Here is a 19838-nt window from a genome sequence, read left to right as displayed (position 1 = left end):
TTAGGCCATTGTTTTCATTCTTCCGGCGCAATATATTGGATATTTGAGTCGTTATTGATTCGGCCTTTCACTTATCGATACAGAATTGGGCTGTTTCTATACATTCATACGATTTCTGTTTTGTGCACTCTTCTGTATCTCCTAGGTTAAATTTCAACGATGAGGATGAAACAGTGAAGCCCGTAAAATTGAACCTAGTTTATGTGCAGAAATGATACAGGGAAATTTTAAGGTATCTTGGTGTGTCAGCTCGCTGTGCTTAGTATAGTATAGCGAAATCTCGAATAGCGCGGAAATTTTCATTTCTAACGTGCCAGTAATGTCCTTTTTGACAAACTGAGTGAAAACGACGGTAGCAACAAATTATGAGTAATTTCTGTTGCGTGTAACTCATGCTGGTTGATTGATTTAATTAGCGTCGCTTGTTTGTACCGGGAGGTTAAGGACAAGAAAGGAACAAGGAAGTCGGAGGAAGCGTTTGTGGCCTTCGTGAAAGATAAGTCGACATTCGATTGGATTGGCGAAGGAAAACCCTACGTAAGGTGGCATCGTTGGACTAGCAAGCGTTTATGCTTCTAGTCGTAACCTTGGAAGTGAAATAAGAATAGGGGTCAAACGGATCAGAATAAATGTGTAATAAAACTTAAAACTAGTATCCAGATAAAGTCGCCACACGATCTCGCTACCGAAAGTCCCGGGTTCAAGCCACAGCTCGTGTGTTTTTTGTGAGTTTATCATCTCCACTTTTTTCCCTATTTCTCATTCATCGTCGTCGTCGTGTGACTTGTTTATTTATTTATTGATAGTATTCCAGATACAGTACAGATGGCCATTTTACACTGAAATTGTGAACAATGAAAAGAGAATAATATTAAAAATAACATAAATGAACAAATATTAAGAAAGAATAAGTAAAAGATGGCACTATTTGATATTATTTACAAGCATCTCCTCTGATAGAATACCGAAAGGCATACTCCGAGGAAAATACATCAATACTTGATGGGAGGTCATTATAGTGTATGGGAAGTCTGTAGAAGAGAGTGAATGAATTAAAATTAATGAGCACACATTCCGCAACCCCTCACACTACAAGGGGAGAGAACCCCTCCCCCATTCAAGATCCCTACCTCAAACAACAACAACAAAAAAAAAGCTGTTGTAAAAGTTCCCCCGAGAAAATACTAAACGTGCATGGCTTTAAAAGGACCTGCTTAGAACACACACAACACGTTAGAAAGGCAAGGAGACGTTAAAATACCTCCTCGTCGCGATTACCAAAAGTAGCGAAGGCTCATATTTTTAAAAATATATATATTTTATGGGTGTTGGAAGGGAAGTTGTGAAGGTATGAAGTGTAAAAGAGGAAAAGTGTCGTTAGTTACGCTAAGCACTACACCAGTCTTGACTATTTCTCTCCTGGAAATAAATAACGAACGTAAATGGCCACTAATTCTAAAGCCTTGTCCTTACCTGCGTATTGGAGGTTGGTAAGAATTAAAACCGCTGCAAGGCGCAGCAACCAGGTAGACGGACCCATCCCAACGGTTCCTTCGATCTCTGTTCCTCCGAAGCGGCACTCACCGACCTTGCCTGGCGACAACAAAACACACGAAACACTCGAATTCCGAACAAGTTGCTATATACAGAAAATGCTGGTCTCGTCTCCACCCACGCTGCCAGTCACCATGGTCGCACTTCGGACGCTGCAAGATGCACGGAGGTTCTCTGCCGGTGCACCACGGTGTTGTGAGCCGCGCTGTCCCAGTTTCTGGCGAGGCAAGCGAGGGGGAGAGCGGCGAGGGAGGAGGTCGCCTCGAGCCGTTCCCTTTGTAGCTGGCGAGATGGAAGAATGGCTGTCACGAGTCACCTTGTATCATCCCGTGGATCCTTGGACCTGTCGTTTCCTCCACGGATTTTCGTGAGGCCGAAGTTCGGTGTCTGCTGGCGCATCCACGTACGAAATGCCTTCCGGTAGCAATGTGTCTGGACTCTGATATTTTAATAAAAGTTGTGAATGTTTGACGGTGAAAAAACCTTGGGGAAGAACCTTTATTGTTGGTCGTCTACTGTCAGAATCACAGGAGCAACTGGCAGAGGTGCGATATTTTTTTATTATTTTATTTTTATTTTTTTTATTTTTAAAGTAGGTAACTTTCCAGGGTGCGAAATCATTGATATTTGTAACGTAACTGACTGGTCAAAGATGTCAGTAAATTACGAAATAGTTGGAATAGGTGTATTATGTATAAGTTTTTGTTTAGATTTTGCTTTCTATTAATATAAATAAATTAGATTTCAAACTTGTCTTGCGTCCTTGTTTTAATTTTATTGTGCTGTGTATATTGTTATTGGTCTCTTTGAAAGAGAGTGAGAGTGAGTGAGAAAGCATGGACGTTTCCTTGAGAAGTTGATTGTACTTATAAGCGATTATGGGCGTTGCCAGATACTTTTGCAAAGGGCCTCAGGCCACTTGTAAACGTTGAATAGCAGAAATAATAACAACAATAGTTATTATTATCACGCTTATGAATGTTGTTATACAATAATATTAACAAGTTATAAAAATTTACAAATTTTATTCGAAAATTATTATTTGTATTTTTACTATTACGTAAATGCGGAGACTGCTACTCTATCCACCATACGAGTGAATATGCAGCACCACTATTTTCCATTATTACTTTTAATACTTACTGTATTTTGTTACCAACTTTCGCGCGTTGCGTTCAACAAAAGGCTTTAATAATTAGGAGAAAAATATACTTACAAAGTTTATGTTGTGTGACCTACTTAAAACTACAATTTTTGGAATTTTGAAAACTGTGGAACATTTATTATTTGGATTACGAGGGTCACTATTTATATTTTGAGCCTTGGCAACACTGATTGAAGTTAGGCCCGATTTGACGTTTGCACGGAATCGTCAGGCATTATTGACCATAACGTACTTCAAATGTTTTGTCAATAGCTTCATTTGTTTGATTATCAATGTGGATTTAAACATAACAGATCAACTACAGATCAAATTTTTCACATCAGACAGACACTTGAAAAAAAGTGGGAATATAATCAAAATGTCCATCAGCTATTCATTCATTTAAAAAAAAGCATATGATTCGGTCAAAAGAGATAAATTATTATTAGTCGAGTTTGGAATACCTAAGAAGCTTGTTAGTATGATAAAAATATGCACCACTGAAACAGAAAGTAAAATTCGTGTGGCTATTAATGTGTCTGACAAATTTACAATTCATGATGGGTTAAAACAAGGAGATGCATTATCTCCATTGCTCTTTAATTTTGCCTTAGAATATGCTGTTAGGAAGGTAAAAGAAACTAAAGAAGGACTAAAATTAAATGGTATGACTCAGTTGTTATCATATGCAGATGATGTAGACTTACTGGGGGATGATGTGAATAAAATTAAGAATAATGCTAAAATATTTTTCAAAACTGCTCAAGAGACAGGTTTGGAAGTTAACAAAGAGAAAACTAAATATATGCTTACAGGCCGAAACCAAGTGTTAGGTAATAGTCAAAATCTAATTATTGATAACAACTCGTTTGAACCAGTTTACAAATTCAAATACTTAGGAGTAATATTAACAAATGAAAATTATATTATAGAGGAAATAAAAAGTATGCTTAATTCAGGAAATGCATGTTACTTCTCTCTTCATAAACTTTTGTCTTCTAGTTTAATATCTAAAAAACTAAAAGTTAAAATATACAAAACAGTAATTTTGCCTGTAGTATTATATGAATGTGAAACTTGGTCCCTTACATTGAAAGAGGAACATAAATTGAGAGTATTTGAAAATAAGATCCTTAGGAAAATCTTTGGACCTAAAAGGGATGAGGAGACAGGTGAGTGGAGAAGGTTACATAATTTAGAAGTACATAATTTGTATTCATGTCCAGATATTATTAGAATAATTAAATGAAGAAGACTTAGGTGGGCAGGCCATGTGGCACGAATGGGAGAGGAAAGAGGAGTTTACAGGATTCTTGTTGGGAAACCTGATGGTAAGAGACCTGTAGGAAGGCCAAGACGAAGATGGAGGGACAACGTTGAGATGGACCTAAGGGAAATCGGTAGGGATGGAAAAGACTATATAAAACTTGCTCAAGATAGGGACAGATGGAAGGCCTGTGTTGCTGTAGCCATGAACCTTGGGGTTTAAGAAGGCTAGAGAGTTAGTTAGTTAGTTCATTTGTGTTGTTTATGTTGCCTTGGAGATTGCGCGACAACAATAAAATGGAATTAACTCGTGAACATTTTCGTGCGATGATTTTTTACGATTTTGGACGTGGGTTATCAAGACAAGAGTGCATCGATCAACTTACTTCCACATTTGGCGATGAAGCCCCATCCTTTGCCACTGTGAAACGCTGGTACGAAGGTCACTATTTATATTTTGAGCCTAACAATGAAAAAACAGGAATTTGGCATTGAAAACTGCTTTATTGTTTTTCGAAGTATTCTCCTGTATGGTCAATACACTTTTGCATTCGTTCGAACCATTTGTCAAAGCAGTTTTTCCAATCTTCTTGAGACACCTCCATAATATGGTTTTTGAACGCATCGACGGCGTCTTAAGCCGACGAAAATCGTTGTCTCCGCAATTTATTCTTGACATTCGGGAACAAGAAGAAGTCATTGGGTGCCAAATCAGGACTGTACGGTGGATGACCCATCAATTCGATTTTTTGACTGTTCATAAAGTCGGTTGTTAGACGAGATGTGTGACAGCTGGCATTGTCTTGATGAAGAATGATCCGACCGCGTTAGTTTGTTTTCCGTATTTGACCGAATACCTCTGGCAAACAAATTGTTGTGTACCATTCAGAGTTGAGCGTTCTACGTTCCTCTAAAGGCACAGTTGCCACATGACCAGTTTTCCCGAAAAAAACTGTGATGTGCTTCAACTTTTGTTGGATTGGGTTCATCTTGAAACACCCATACAGTCGACTGCTGTTTACGTTCCGGCTCATATGCATATATCCATGATTCGTCACCTGTTACAATCTTATATACGTCTTTTGAAGCACCACGATTGTATTTATTGAGCATTTGTTTGCACCAATTGACGCGAGCGTCTTTTTGAGTTTTTGTCAAATTGTGTGGGATCCAACGAGAACATACCTTTCTCACAGCTAAATGATCTTGTAATATTTTATATATGCTGGTGGAAATAATGCCTATGGTTGCCTCAATCTCACAGTATGTCACATGACGATCTTGCAGTATTAGGTTTTGCACAGCATCAGTGTTTTCTTGAACAACAACTGATTTTGGACGACATTCGCGAATCTCGTCGGTGAGCGAATGGCGGCCACGATTAAATTCGTTATACCAGCGTTTCACAGTGGCAAAGGTTGGGGCTTCATCGCCAAATGTGGAAGTAAGTTGATCGATGCACTCTTGTCTTGATAATCCACGTCGAAAATCGTAAAAAATCATCGCACGAAAATGTTCACGAGTTAATTCCATTTTATTGTTGTCGCGCAATCTGCAAGACAACATAAACAAGACAAATGAAGCTATTGACAACATTTGAAGTACGTTATGGTGAATAATGCCAGACGATTCCGTGCAAACGTCAAGTCGCTACTAACTTCAATCAGTGTTGCCAAGGCTCAAAATATAATTAGTGTCCCTCGTATAACGAATTTAATCGTGGCCGCCATTCGCTCACCGACGAGATTCGCGAAGGTCGTCCAAAATCAGTTGTTGTTCAAGAAAACATTGATGCTGTGCAAAACCTAATACTGCAAGATCGTCATGTGACATACTGTGAGATTGAGGCAACCATAGGCATTAGTTCCACCAGCATATATAAAATATTACATGATCATTTAGCTGTGAGAAAGGTATGTTCTCGTTGGATCCCACACAATTTGACAAAAACTCAAAAAGACGCTCGCGTCAATTGTTGCAAACAAATGCTCAATAAATACAATTGTGGTGCTTCAAAAGACGTATATAAGATTGTAACAGGTGACGAATCATGGATATATGCATATGAGCCGGAACGTAAACAGCAGTCCACTGTATGGGTGTTTCAAGATGAACAAAAGTTGTTCGCGCTCAAAGCACATCGAAACAAATGGTCGCCTGTTTTTTCTGGAAAACTGGTCATGTGGCAACTGTGCCTTTAGAGGAACGTAGAACGGTCAACTCTGAATGGTACACAACAATATCCTTGCCAGAGGTCTTCGGTCAAATACGGAAAACAAACAAACGCCGTCGGATCATTCTTCATCAAGACAATGCCAGCTGTCACACATCTCGTCTAACAACCGACTTTATGAACAGTCAAAAAATCGAATTGATGGGTCATCCACCGTACAGTCCTGATTTGGCACCCAATGACTTCTTCTTGTTCCCGAATGTCAAGAATAAATTGCGGAGACAACGATTTTCGTCGGCTTAAGACGCCGTTGATGCGTTCAAAAACCATATTATGGAGGTGTCTCAAGAAGATTGGAAAAACTGCTTTGACAAATGGTTCGAACGAATGCAAAAGTGTATTGATCATACAGGAGAATACTTCGAAAAACAATAAAGCAGTTTTCAATGCCAAATTCCTGTTTTTTTCATTGTTAGGCTCAAAATATAAATAGTGACCCTCGTATGTGGTAGAATATACAAATATAACATGGTTCCTGTATTTTTCGCTATTTTTTCTATCTCAAACATAGTTTACTTTGATTGTTCTGTTCCAATATTAACAATGAACTTTATTTCTGTTGTTAACAATAAATATAACAAACTTTTTGCTTTTTGTAACTTGAAATAACGATGCCAATATCCAAGGAGAGTGCGGTGACGGACCCGTTCGACCCCCCACCCCCTCCCGACGCCCATGTAAGCGACTCCAATTAATCAACCAATATGATATACAAGTGAGGAAAAATCCTTTTCTATGGCATTTTACTACTTCTTTGGATATGGAAACCCAACGGTTCAGGCAAGGAAGCGGCGTGCTATTCTCCCATGTAAAATCTCCAAAGGCTGCGGAAAGGTTCTGAGAACGATTTAATAATGAGAATTATTATTGTGTCAGGGTTGTTTGGGAGAGACTAACAAACGAGATTACCGTACATAAACATTATGCCACCCAAGGACAAGAAAAATCATCATCCTTTGTTTTTGTCCGTCGCAAGATTTTTTTCTTGGCCAAATGCCAAAAACCTGATGGTAATGAAGATCATACTGCATCCAGCACCGTTTGAATGCGTGAAAAATTGATGCAGGATGAAACACGGAAGAGAAGAGGCAAGGCTGCGAAAGCTCGTGTGTTAAGCGTACTTGGATATGTTCTCTTCCTTTTTTATTAGTCGTAACCGTCACGTTAGACAGTAATTTATGATTGTAATCTAAAATATTAGTGCGAAACTGTTTAGCGACTCGTAACAGACAGCTAGACATTGAGGGAATGTGCAGATAGGCCGTGACCTATTTTCTTGCCATTGCTTTCTGGAGCCTATGATTAGGGGCCGGCGTTTGTTGCTAGAATATTAACTGCACCGTGGTTACACGGTTTTGCGATGTGCAGTGAAAACTAGGAGGAAATATCGCCTATATAATAATGCAGAGGTTGATCTTTGAATTTCACGAAGATATACTCAAAGGGTCATTCCACGCCATTTCAACGAGGTCTGTCACCCACCAACTCCGATTTCGATTAAATTTGGTATACACCCTTCCCTTATGGTTGAAAGAAACCTCCCAAAGAAAAATCACACTATCTCAAACGGTTTTCATTTTACAGCACTTCGAAATGTCATTAAATTTGTGTTGTCTGCCACTCTTGAGACCATCGACACAATATACCCTTGCTTATATATATATATATATATATATATATATATATTGCTGGACAAAAAAAACCGGACACTTGCATTTTTTGTGATAACGCAATGGGTTGATAAAAGCTCTGGTACAAGGGCTAACTAAATGTTGCAGAAACTGAATTAAGTACGAATGCATAAACAAAGTCCGAGCCTATGAATGGTGCATATGGTACTACATGATCTGCCGAACATTCTGTAATATACCTGCGAGCTGTTATTGCAATTCAGATGTAAAATATTAAAGTGTCCGGTTTTCATTGTCCAGCAGTATATATATTCTTCTTAACCAATGATCAGATCTCTCTGAAATTTTACACATAGTTCAATGAAATAATGGGGATTTCACAAAAAATACATCAGCACTAAAAAAATTATTCAAAACCCTATAACAAGACTAACAATGGACTTATAGCTTAATGTTTGTGGTGGGAAACTAGGTTGCGAAAACCTAAATTTTCAGCATGTGGGCTTGATGGAACCAAAAGTTTTTGATGTTGAAAATCATTGCAAAGACATGCTCTTTCTCCACAAGGAATGATTTTATTTTATTTTATATATAACAAAAATTTTACGTTTTTTGGGCATTGCGTAAAATTTGTGTCAATCCGTACCAAATGGTCCAGCACTGGTCGCTCGACCTTTTTTTTTAAAAAAAAAAAAAATCATTTGTTTCTACCCTGTACAAGGGTAATTTAAAACGGGCATTGTTTTTCTAAAACTAGACTTGGTTTGAAAATAGCGGCCATTTTTGTTTCATGACTTACCATATCTAATGCAATGGCTGAAATTTAGGGTCAAGACTGACTGATATTCAATTTTAAAGGGAAATCTATGTATAGGATATATTTTTTTAGTAGGCAAGCAATGAAATATCAGAGCTATATTTTTTTTTAGAGGAAACTCATACATCCAAGTTAACCCTCTGTGACTTTGATTCGATCCATAAGATGAAAGAACCACTTAGTGACATTCGCTTCAGAACTCTTCCAGAGATTCTTCAGGCAAGACCGCTCCATTCGAACCATGAACAGAACAAGCACTGCTACAGAAATACTTCGACTTCCACATCGCTGTCAACGAGTTGTACACAAAGCTGGTGACTACATCGAAGGGCTGTAAAGTTTCACTCTTTTGTGTCATTTGAGAATAAACAGTTGCCACTATTAAATTTCCAAACCACGTATTTTTGTCCTTGCCAGGAATGTTTTTATCCCCTTCAAAGAAAATAGAATTGAAAGCTTATACATTTCTTAACACAACTGAAAAATCATTCGTGTCGATTAATGGCCCAATCACCAAAGATTTTCATGCCAAAAATTAAGCAGCCTTGTGGACTAAATACAAGACAACATTCTGCAACTGACCAACCTCACGGAACATGTGTAGGTAGGTTTAAATGAAACAATAGAAATTTGATAAAGTTTTCCGTGTTTCTAGTACGATAGCTCTAAAAGGTAATACGAGTTTGGATTTTAGAATGTAAATATACTAAATTACACGTAAATGTTATCATAAAATTTAATGTTCTAAAGAACTGCAGTAGTTTAGTTTATTCCTGACTTATAATATATATACAAATTTGCATACCCAAAATAGCTACTTTCCAAAATGAAATGACAAATACGCCACTGTGGGCATCCCCCAAAGCAAAAAGCTTAATTCGCATCAATAGTCTTGTTGACTGCTACAGTATGTAACATACTTGTTCGTACAGGCTGTATACATTGTATGAAACCCCTCTGTACGTGTTCAGTTGGCGAAATATGATAACGGAAACTGTCCAGTATTCAGGGAGGACCTTCGAAAAGGTAATTTGTACAAAAGATGCGAGATGCAGTAATTGTACTGGATTGAGAGTATTATAAATCGTTTGAGGTTGTATGATGTATGTACCTTTCTTGTTCGTACACACGAGTCACTTAGTGACCATGTCACGTCTTTGTGTGCAGCACACTGCGTTTTTGTACTTACAGCTGCAGTTGCAGGTAAGTGTAATCACTTTGTCACCGTTCAACCACCCTGCCAGCGTGGGCAGTCCGTAATGGGGAAGCGAAAGGAGCTTTGCTCTGACCTTAAAGTAACACCATTAAGCCTTGTTTCCATGATATGAAAAACTCAATATGCTGACCAAGACAGAAAATTTATTTTATGATGAAGACCTTGCTAGAAGGTTGAAACGTTACGTTTAGTTTATGTTTTAAAATAAAATAAATTTTCTGCCTTGGTCAGCATATTGAGTTTTTCATGGCCTTAAAGGTGTGATAGTGAATCTTGCTCTTAAAGGACATTCTTGGAGGGAAATGGGGTCAACAAATCGCATTCTACTGTGCAGTACATAGTAAATAAATGCAAATATGAGGGTTCAACAAACAATCGGGCAAGAAGTAGTAGGGAGAAAAGGCTAACAGAGTGTCTTGGTGAAACAAAATAAGGCATATCCAAAATTAAGTGATTCCGAAATTGAGATCACGGGTAGAAAATGCAACAGGAGAGACAGAGCAATTCAACCGTTCGTTGTGCATTGTACAGATAGGGATATCATGGAAGAATGCAAAAAAACATGTGCATAAAGGTCAGGAGTTCTGGGACAACGAACGTCATCTGCTCCGATGAGACCAAAATAAACCTTTTCGGATCAGATGGTGTCCACAGGGTGTGGAGAAAGGCGAATGAAGATAGCAATGTGCCATTCTTGTGAACATCATTTGAGCAAGACTTTTTTTTCTATTTTGTTTTCTAGCTGTGTACTTTTATCATTTCACTTTCCAACTACCTCTGTACGGATAAGACTGGTACATACTGTATTTAGGCGAAGCTAAGAAGTCTGTGCATGTTTTTAGATCTATTCTATATTTAATTACAGTTTTGTGGTGGTGGTAGCTGACCCCTTTAACCTTCTGTCACGCTATCAGGTTTGACCTGTCAGAATTCGAACGTGATGATATGATTTGACCTTTTCACACTGTGAGGTGCGGCCTGGAACTGGGCCTATTTGCGCTGTCCGGTTTACCCTGGCAGGCTTTCAGTCCGCCTCCAATTTTGATAGCGGACACTCGCAGATTAGAGAGTACCGGTCGTTAACTGGTTGAGTCGCATACTGGTTCGGATTCCACTTTAAACTGTAGGCCCAGTCCCGATTTGCCTATATGTGCATAAAAGTGGACTTCAAACTCAAACAAATAAACTCATAGATAGTACTCATAACGCCTTTGAAGCACATCTCTCGTACTGTCTTTTTTTACGTGCTACAAAAGCAGTCATGTTCGAAATTAGAGACTAAAGCCCGGTATCCACTTGTTGCAAACCAGCGTATCGTATCCCCGTTCCGTATCAATTTATTCGAAAAAACTTGCAACGCTCTGTTTCAAAATGTGAGAAGAGATACGGAATGGACCCGATCGCTCATTTGGTGTTTTTTCCCCGTCACATCGAAGGAAGGATACGATACGCGTGGACGGACGGGCATGCGCGCGTTCCGTTGCCTCGTTGCATCATCCTTCAGTGTGTAGTGAGCTCTGTGAATGACAGTACGTCCCATTGTCAATTTATTTTCTTTATTATGGAGTGGGATAAGGAAAATAGTATTGCATTTATTAATATATATAAGAAATATGGAATCCTGTCTGTGGGACCCTAAACAACGGTTCGCGTACATATTTTTCATCCACCAACGTGGTGATTTGCGTTTTTTCTTTTTCGATAAAACATAATTAATTAAAATATATGCGACTGCGGCCACTTGCTGCGGTGTACTCATCGTCATTTGAGACCAGACTGTGAACCGTATCGCACGCCCGTATCAATCATGCTACAGGGTGGATGATACGCGACAAATCGGGGTCCGTATCTTAGCAATGATTGATACGGAACGGGGATACGGTACGCTGGTTTGCAACCGGACCTGTGGCGTGCTCAGAAGGGGGGCCGGCATTCATAACAATACTAAACCCTGGAAAAGGAGTTGGTTTTATATAACCCGAAAGAAGATAGAAGACTGGCTTCATTTGTTTTACCGGATACGGTAAAAACCTGAGAGCGCGAAAAAATCGTTGGCATCGTCAGTGCAAAATTTCTGTGAGCATTTCTCATAAGAACGGCTGTAATTTAGAACGGGAAAGAAGTTTGTGTATTATACAAATTATTATATGATAGATTGGAAAGAAAGAAAGAAGCTTGATTTGCATCTTTAGAGCATGAATGCAAATTTATTTCTAAATTTCTTCGTGTACAAATTTCAGCAGCCTGATAATCACTTCCCATGGGCGTTTTCGAATCCATTGTCACAACTTACCTGAATTCACAGACTGCATACACGCATGTACATAAGGATGAAGAAGCGTGTTATTCGGTTGTTTTGCTTCCGTTAAGCGTCACTTTCACGCCCCAGCGGCATGAAAAGATTGCCCAGATAACAACAGCATCAGGTCGAAAAAAATGAGGTCTTTGTTTAATCGGTCGTCAGTCTTTGTTGCGCACATAAATGCATGTGAATTTGGTATCGTTCCCCTGGCTGAAAGCGCACGCGACACATTCAAGATGGCGTCCGCTGCCTTTCCGGGGATTCCGTGTTTCACTTTCCAAGCAACTTTCTCCGGTCGTGGGCTTCTTGTGTGCCCTTTCTTCAATTTCCCCTTCGTTTGCTTTTGTCTTGGCTCCAGCGGAGGTCACTTCCTCGCTGTGGGAGTCTCCTAATTGAAAGGAGGAAGCCCGTCTTGGTCAGGTGGCGGCAAGAAACGATGGATGCTGTGACTGATGTCCGGCTTCCCAGCAGGGTGCGAAATCATTGACTGGGGAAGTTAGGGAGGAAGATCTTAATCTATACACGCACGACACACCAAAATACATACATACAAAGTTAAAATTACTAAGTTCTTAAAAATAAATTACTATTAAATGCATGTAAAGTAACAAACTAATTCCTTTACGAATGTGTTAAAAATGTCAATAAATTATGAATTACGTACGTTTAAGTTTTTGTTAGTTTTTACTTTTTATTAATGTCAATCAATTAAATTTCAAACGTATATTTCTCTTGATTTCTTCTTTTGCTTTAATTGTTCATGTATATATCGCTATCGTTGTAGATTTGGTTTCGATCTCTTGAAAGAGAGAGAGCATTCAACAATTCGCAACCACACTACTTTGTCTGCATTTTCGAAACGTATATTTGAAGTGAAAACTAATTGCTTATCTCATGTTGTTTTAACAAAAACTCTGGAAAGGGGGGGGGGGGGGATTTTTGAGGCCAAGATTGTTGGTGATAAGGGGGAATACCCCCTGTCCCCCTCCCAACCATTTTGCACCCTGCTTCTCAGTTTCCTCTGCATCCGCATGTAGAGCGGTGGTGACTTTGAAGGGACCCCAGGTGGACCACACCTTAAAGTAAAGTTGTTGCCCTACATGTAGATTATTCCTAGAAAATGTGGAAAAACTTGGAAACTTCGGTGTATTCAACAAAAGGAGTCATTTCGATGGATTTCTGCTAATGAAAATAAATTTCATTCATCGATTTTACTTTTTATTGAAATGAATCGTTATTTTTCTATGTGTAAATTTACTATATTTAGTTGTTATTCTTAATTGTCACAACAAAGTGTGTCTGCAAAACATATAAATTAGAGAATTTATGAATTAGGTAATCACACATGCTTCTTTCTCTCTCTCTCTCTTTTTTTACAGCAGGTGCCCATGTCGGTTGTGGCTTCAGTGTGAAAGCTCCCCAAATATTCTCTTTGTCTTTACTCCGAACTTCAGTTTATGCGAGTGCATTTCCAACTTTTTTTGTCTCAGTTAAATACTACGATGGATTCCTTGTGAGCCTACAACAAATTTCTCACCTAACTCTGATTAGCTCTTTCTAACTGCTCATATGTCATGTAGCCTGTGAAAGTGAAGCATGGTATAATACCCTTATATCATAACTTTCTGAAATTGTTTTCTGATTTTCAAAATACTTAACGTGTAATGTACGAAATGATCATAATGTCTTTAAACTGATACTAGATCTATAATTGTATGCAGCACATGAACATTTTTTTTAATGCAATATTTCTTGATTGTTGTTTCCAGAAAGCCCAGCAAGTGACTCCTTTCAACAATGACAAGGTGACTGCAGTTTCTCAGGAAGTTGTAAGGTACTTTGTGTACCTTCATGGAGTTTTACAAATAATGGAAAGAAATATTCTTGACCGAATTCAGGAATCAGAGAAACAAAATTCTTTGAATTTGGAAGACATTGTAAGTATTTACTCTTTCACTTTTCTGGGTTATTAACATGTTCATCAAGTTCTACAAAGGAAAATTGTCATGTAAATCTTTGTAATATTTTTTAAAAATGTAGGCAGCATTATTTTAGGGGTACCGGACATTTTGGTGCAAGCAACATATAGCTTTGTGTACAAAAACAAATTAATGTTCTTTTGAATTGATTTTTCTTTATGTTCCTAACATACAAGCACCTTGTAAGTAGCAAATGATGTTCATATGCAGCCACAAGTGTTTCAAGATGAACACAACAGTCTTTCTACCTTTTTCTTAGCCGGTTCGCGCAGGACTTCCAGGAACCACCAAATTGTGGGTTGGTTGGCGGAAACATGGGACTGGAATCCTCGATGCCAGCCATCCACAGCATTAATTGTTTTTCCATCTCCAGTTAGGACAGCTTCGTATTGATTCCATAGTCCGACTGAGAACTTTGGCTGATGCCTTCCACCTCTACGCTTCTGACATAATGCGTGGTTTGTCTTCGAAGTAATCCAGAACTGGTTGAAGATAGTCTGATACTTCGCTGCAAAGTTCTTCGAAAGCTTCAGCTGCTAATGCTAAAGCTGGTATCATACAGCATTGAAGTGAAAATGCTGCATCGTTTGCATATCTCATCTGCAACCCTTCCAATTGCACTCTGCGGTATATTTACACATTGTGTCAAGTGGAAAAAACAAAACTTCACTTGTATTCCTTGGAACACATGACAAAATCCATATCGAGCATTTGGAGCCAAGTTAGTAACCTGAAAAAGATAAATAATAACAATAAACAAATGTATGTAACACTAAATAGATAACAATAAATGTAACATTAAGTAAATAAAGTCAATACATGTATGCATAAAACAATATACAAGTGAAGTCTTTACAATAAACTATTAACGAAAGAAATACTTACTTTTTCCAGTAATTCTACATGAGTTTGTTGCTGTTTGTTTGCCATCAAGATGTACAACATTGGTAGTTCCGAGCTATCTGCACATGGATTGTATACAGCTGATAAAAATAAAGTAGGTGCATCCTTAAATGTTCCACCCGCAAATCATCTTGAAGAATTCTTGATTAGTTCTAGGCTGGTGTTAGTCTCAAATAGAATAATCTATTGGTCTTCTCTTTGTCAGAATCGTACAAGAGAAACTGCTGTCCGGTTTTTGTGATTCTGTACTCTTCTGGAATCTCCAATTGACAAAGGCTAGTAGGCAGTGGATGCACCATAATAGACACCTGTTTCTTTCTGCGTAGTGTTCTTTTCGTTGTGCCAATAGGCAGCAGATGAGATGTCCAGTCTCCAAAAATTTTCCCAAAAGTTGTTGACTGCTTTGTTGCGTTTCGCTGGCTTTGGTCTTAATTTGAGTATAGTGATTTGGCATTTAGTCCATAAACGTCTGGTGCATGGGTATGTTCATTTACAAATTTTACAATTTCACCATCCACAGTGTGCCAGTACACTTTATCATCTTGGGGTGTTGAGTTCGGGCTCCACACTTTCTTGATCACGGCCGAAGGTGGGGGAGATGTGATCAGCACCACTCCCCTGGCTGCCTTTGCCCCCCAGAGTTTCCTCCAGGTACCCACTACCATGCTCAAGGTCCCGGGTTCGATCCCCGGCCGGTTCAAATCCGGGAACTTTTCTAACGGTGGAAGCGGCCCCGGCGCCCACCCAGCGTCGAATAACATGGGTACCTGGGGGAAACCCTGGGGGGGTAAAGGCGGTCAGGGGCGTGATGCTGATCACATCACCCCCACTCACGACCGGATCAAGAAAGTGTGAGGCGTTACCCCCACACCCCCTATACGCCTTCATGGCATGGTGCTATGCACAGGGGAACACTTTACCTTTTTTTTTTTTTTTACCTTTTTTACCCACTTTATATAATGCTGGGTGAGCGCTGGAGCCGCTTGAACAGGTGGAAAAAATCCCGGTTCTCCATTGCCGAGGACCCGGGTCTCTCGCATGGACTCTGCTACCGCAACTCTCCCAAGTGGTAGGGAAGAAGGAATGAGCATGCAATGTTAATTGGACATTATCCATTGTCTAGTGCTTTAAACTGTGTATAATTATTCTGACACAAAGCACTAGATGATGGATAATGCCAATTAACATTGCATGCTAATGTGGAACCATTCAGAGAAGTATAAGAAGAAATGGACCACCATTAATATTTATTTTGTTACTATGATTATAAAAGACTACAAGTACATAAAGTAACATTTAAATTGTGAGATATACTATTCATATTTGCCCACTAGGTGTAAATGTAAGTTATTAAATGAGCAACGCGAGAATATTGAAATCCTGAAGTGAAATGGTGTGCCTTATTTTTATCATCGGAAGTCTGACTTTTCTCATTGTCCTTTGGGTCAAGCATGGACACCTCATTTGTTTAAAAAAAAATATGATATCTTGAGTTATGCTGTTCATCACCAATGGGGGGGAAACACTGGGTTTGGCAAACCTTGCTAATTCTCCTTGGGCTGTGGCAGGCGGACTCTAGTCTCTAACTGGACACAAGATTACTTGGTTGGAATACTCAAAAGCACAGATTTCACCTTCTCATTAGTGATTTACAATTCTATAATCTTTCCGTCTCACTCCCTTCACTATTTGTGAGGTTTGCTGAATACGGAGCTGCCATTTCTTGCACTTCCCTGACACAACCCAGGTGTCCATTTATTTACCAGATGTTAACAGGGTGTCTACCAGTCTGAAAATACTGGGAAAGTCAGGGAAATGTACTGTACTTCTGAAGAAAAAAAAATCAACATTCTTGTAGATTTTTGGACAAAGAAAAATGAACAAGCAAGAAATTTTAAATTTGTTGTGGACAAACAGTACTTCAGTGTGATATATGAAATATTATTGGTAGTTACATTATCAATTGTATATTCAATGCTCTAGGAAAAAGGGTGTCATGTTTTGAACTATTTTCATGTAGAAATCTACTACAATAAGTGGCTATTGGAATTTACCTCTTTGTTGTTGTAATTTTTGGGCTGTGTTACATTTTAGACTAACGTCGCACTTAGAATACCACATAACCAAGCTTTTAGAATATTCACTTCAGATGTTAAAAATAACAATAATAATGTAAATGTTTAAATGCATGATGTGTCCTCATGACTTGGTATGGAAAAGTTGGGGAATTTTGTTGTTATGAGATTGTAGACACCCTGTGCTAACATTTGATAGTGTGATTGACTTCAGACACTTTACTGAAAAGTGAGTTGATACAGCACATGGACAAATGGCAAATGCAGTATGTGCAAGCATGCACATAATAATTTTATGGATTGAGTCAATATGAAGCATCTCTCTCTCATTTCAGAACAATGATCTCAACTCAAGCATCCAGCAGCTGCAAGGGGCATTGCAGGAGGCACAAGTTGCTTTGAATCAGAAGAATTTGAGCAAAGTCAATGTCTCTAGTATTATAGAGAAACTGTCAAATTCTGAGGAGTTGCCAATGCATTTTGTTGCCCTTGACCAAGAAAACAAAAAGCCTGACCGTATAATAAGGTAAGGAATGAAGTTAGGAAATTTGTTTTATACTGTAAGTGCATGTTCTGATTATTTGTCCAATCAGTTGTCACGTTGGTGGCCAAATGTGTTGCGTTGATCTTATAGTCCCATGCCTGAATCCTGCTCTGGACGTAATTGTTTCTGTGCGACTTTCCTTCCATCAATTACACCATTCATCCTCATTGTTGCAATTAACCAAGAGTAGCAGAAAGGTTATGCTAACAAGAAAAGTATAATAGAATTGTCATAAGAAGGGCAAAAATGACCTAAAATCCAAAAAAGGCTGAATAATGCAAAATGAAAATAGTATTTTCTGGTTCTAACTGAAGTGAAACAGACTGATATCAGGTTTAGCATTGTTTTCAAGACTCGGAAGAAAAAAGAAATGATTTTTCATCAACTTTCAAGTCCCAGTCATAAGGAAGAGAAATTACCTTGAAGCCAAAACAAGTCAATTATAGAGAATCAAAAAAGCATAATATCTTATTGGAGGAACAAACAGTTGGACTTGGTAATTTCTAATAAAGAAATAGTAATAATAATAAAAAAAATCAGTAAACGCATATGCTGTTAAAGAACAGCCATAGCTATCTGTTGTAATGTCCTGTCAGTCCAGATCTGACATTGTTTACAGATTAGATGTGCCTTATTCAGGGGGAACCATATTCAGCATTTGTAGTACCTGTTAATGAATTCTCTGGTGTAGGATTTATACTTTCTTTATAATTGTTACTTTTGTATAACTAATTTGTGAATGCTGTGCCTATTTTTGTCTCTGTGTGTGAGTGGTATACAGTGCTTGAAAGGGGGAGGGGGATGCTGCATAATCAGGGTGTCTACTCACCAGGAATTCCTTGAATTCTGTGAATTATGCGTGAATTATTGGCTCCATAGATTATCCATGCATTCTGCATGAATTTTTCTCCGTTGACATGAAAAATGACAACTTTTATTAATCCAAATCTCATTTAATTTATACATATTTATTAGGGCTGAGCCGATACTGATACCGACACATCAGTATCAGCTGATACTGGGGGTATCTGTATTGGTAAGTATTGGTTGATATTTTTGGACTGATACTAGCCCATACCATTGTTTTTTGAGTCGCTAGAGGCACGGCCAAAACCAATTGTCTTTTTTCATTTCAAAGTTTCGTTCACCTTTTTCAACTTACCTTTGGTTTTGGAAAAAAAAATAGTTGTGCATTTTTTAAATGAACCTGTACTCAAGTTTCTGGAAACAGCAAGTGTGTGACACAAAGATCTGTACCCAGATAAGTATCTTGCAAATCAAGCGTAACGTGAAATTATCCCCATAGGAGTTCGGTGCTTCTGTGTAGTTCTCTTCAAAGTCTACCAGGCTTTGTTCATACAGATGCGGTCTCGTGTAACAATAACCCCAATGAGGTCCCTAAAGCCAACGATGCATCTGTTGGTAATCCTTCCACTTTTTTTGGTGTTTGCGGACATCCCTCTCTTTAGTGACCTCCCGCAGTCAAAAAGGTCATTGCCCATGAAAGTGGTGGATGTGTCTCAGACATAGAACATAGCATTTTCGTGGAAATTCAAATACCTGGGCTAATCCCCCTTTCCTTTCCAACTTTATACTTTTGTTTGTCCCGACTGGGTTTCAGCAGGCATGTTTTGGCACAAGGAACGTAGAAGGGGAATAATTTTCTTTGAACGACAGATGAGGGCAGTTAGTTTCTGGAAAGTGTAGTGATGGGTTTGGATGTCCTCCCACGTCAAGCGATACAGCTTAGCATTTAATTTTTCTTAGAAATAATTTGTCGAAAGCAAAGTAACTTCGGAACATCACTGTACTGAAGTCAATCGCCTGATATAGAAGCAAACAAGAGACGGGTAAGTTTTCATTCTCCCATTACATTTCGTTTACTAATTATTAGAGCCCGGATTTGTAAGCGAAATGCATATTCTTTTCCAGACTTCTAATGTTAAGGAGAAAGGTTATACTTCGTATTACATACCTTGATGAGCTAACTAAGGTTGAAAGTGCTTATAAATGCTTATTTCTGCAGGAAACTGTTATGCTTGCTTATTTTATGATTTTGGTTTAAAATGGCATATTTTACCCAAATCTGTCATATTTCAATCCTATTTCAATCACACGATGGCATTGGGATGACGAGATCAATGCTTCTAAATAGCCAAACGGGAGAAACGGCA

General features: G+C 38.6%; 2 protein-coding genes across 5 annotated transcripts in view; one reads left to right on the top strand and one right to left on the bottom strand.

Moving 5' to 3' along the window:
• LOC146003612 (uncharacterized) overlaps positions 1 to 1763 on the bottom strand; it is a 34155-nt gene extending 32392 nt beyond the window's left edge. The window contains exon 1 of the mRNA XM_083141924.1: positions 1474 to 1763. Coding sequence (XP_082998050.1) covers positions 1474 to 1540 — 67 coding nt within the window. The 5' untranslated portion in view covers positions 1541 to 1763. The remainder of the gene's footprint in view (positions 1 to 1473) is intronic.
• The window catches only part of qin (tudor domain-containing protein qin), a 268711-nt gene that overhangs the window by 173664 nt on the left and 75209 nt on the right, over positions 1 to 19838 (top strand). For all 4 annotated transcript variants that reach the window (XM_083141929.1, XM_083141928.1, XM_083141925.1 and 1 more), the window contains exons 7-8: positions 13933 to 14100; positions 17456 to 17646. In XM_083141929.1, coding sequence (XP_082998055.1) covers positions 13933 to 14100; positions 17456 to 17646 — 359 coding nt within the window. The remainder of the gene's footprint in view (positions 1 to 13932; positions 14101 to 17455; positions 17647 to 19838) is intronic.

Source organism: Lepisma saccharinum, chromosome 20 (assembly GCF_977018435.1).
Source record: "Lepisma saccharinum chromosome 20, izLepSacc3.1, whole genome shotgun sequence".
Lineage (NCBI taxonomy): Eukaryota > Metazoa > Arthropoda > Insecta > Zygentoma > Lepismatidae > Lepisma > Lepisma saccharinum.
The sequence above is the reverse complement of the archived record's forward strand: the minus strand, read 5'-3'. Positions and strand labels throughout refer to the sequence as shown.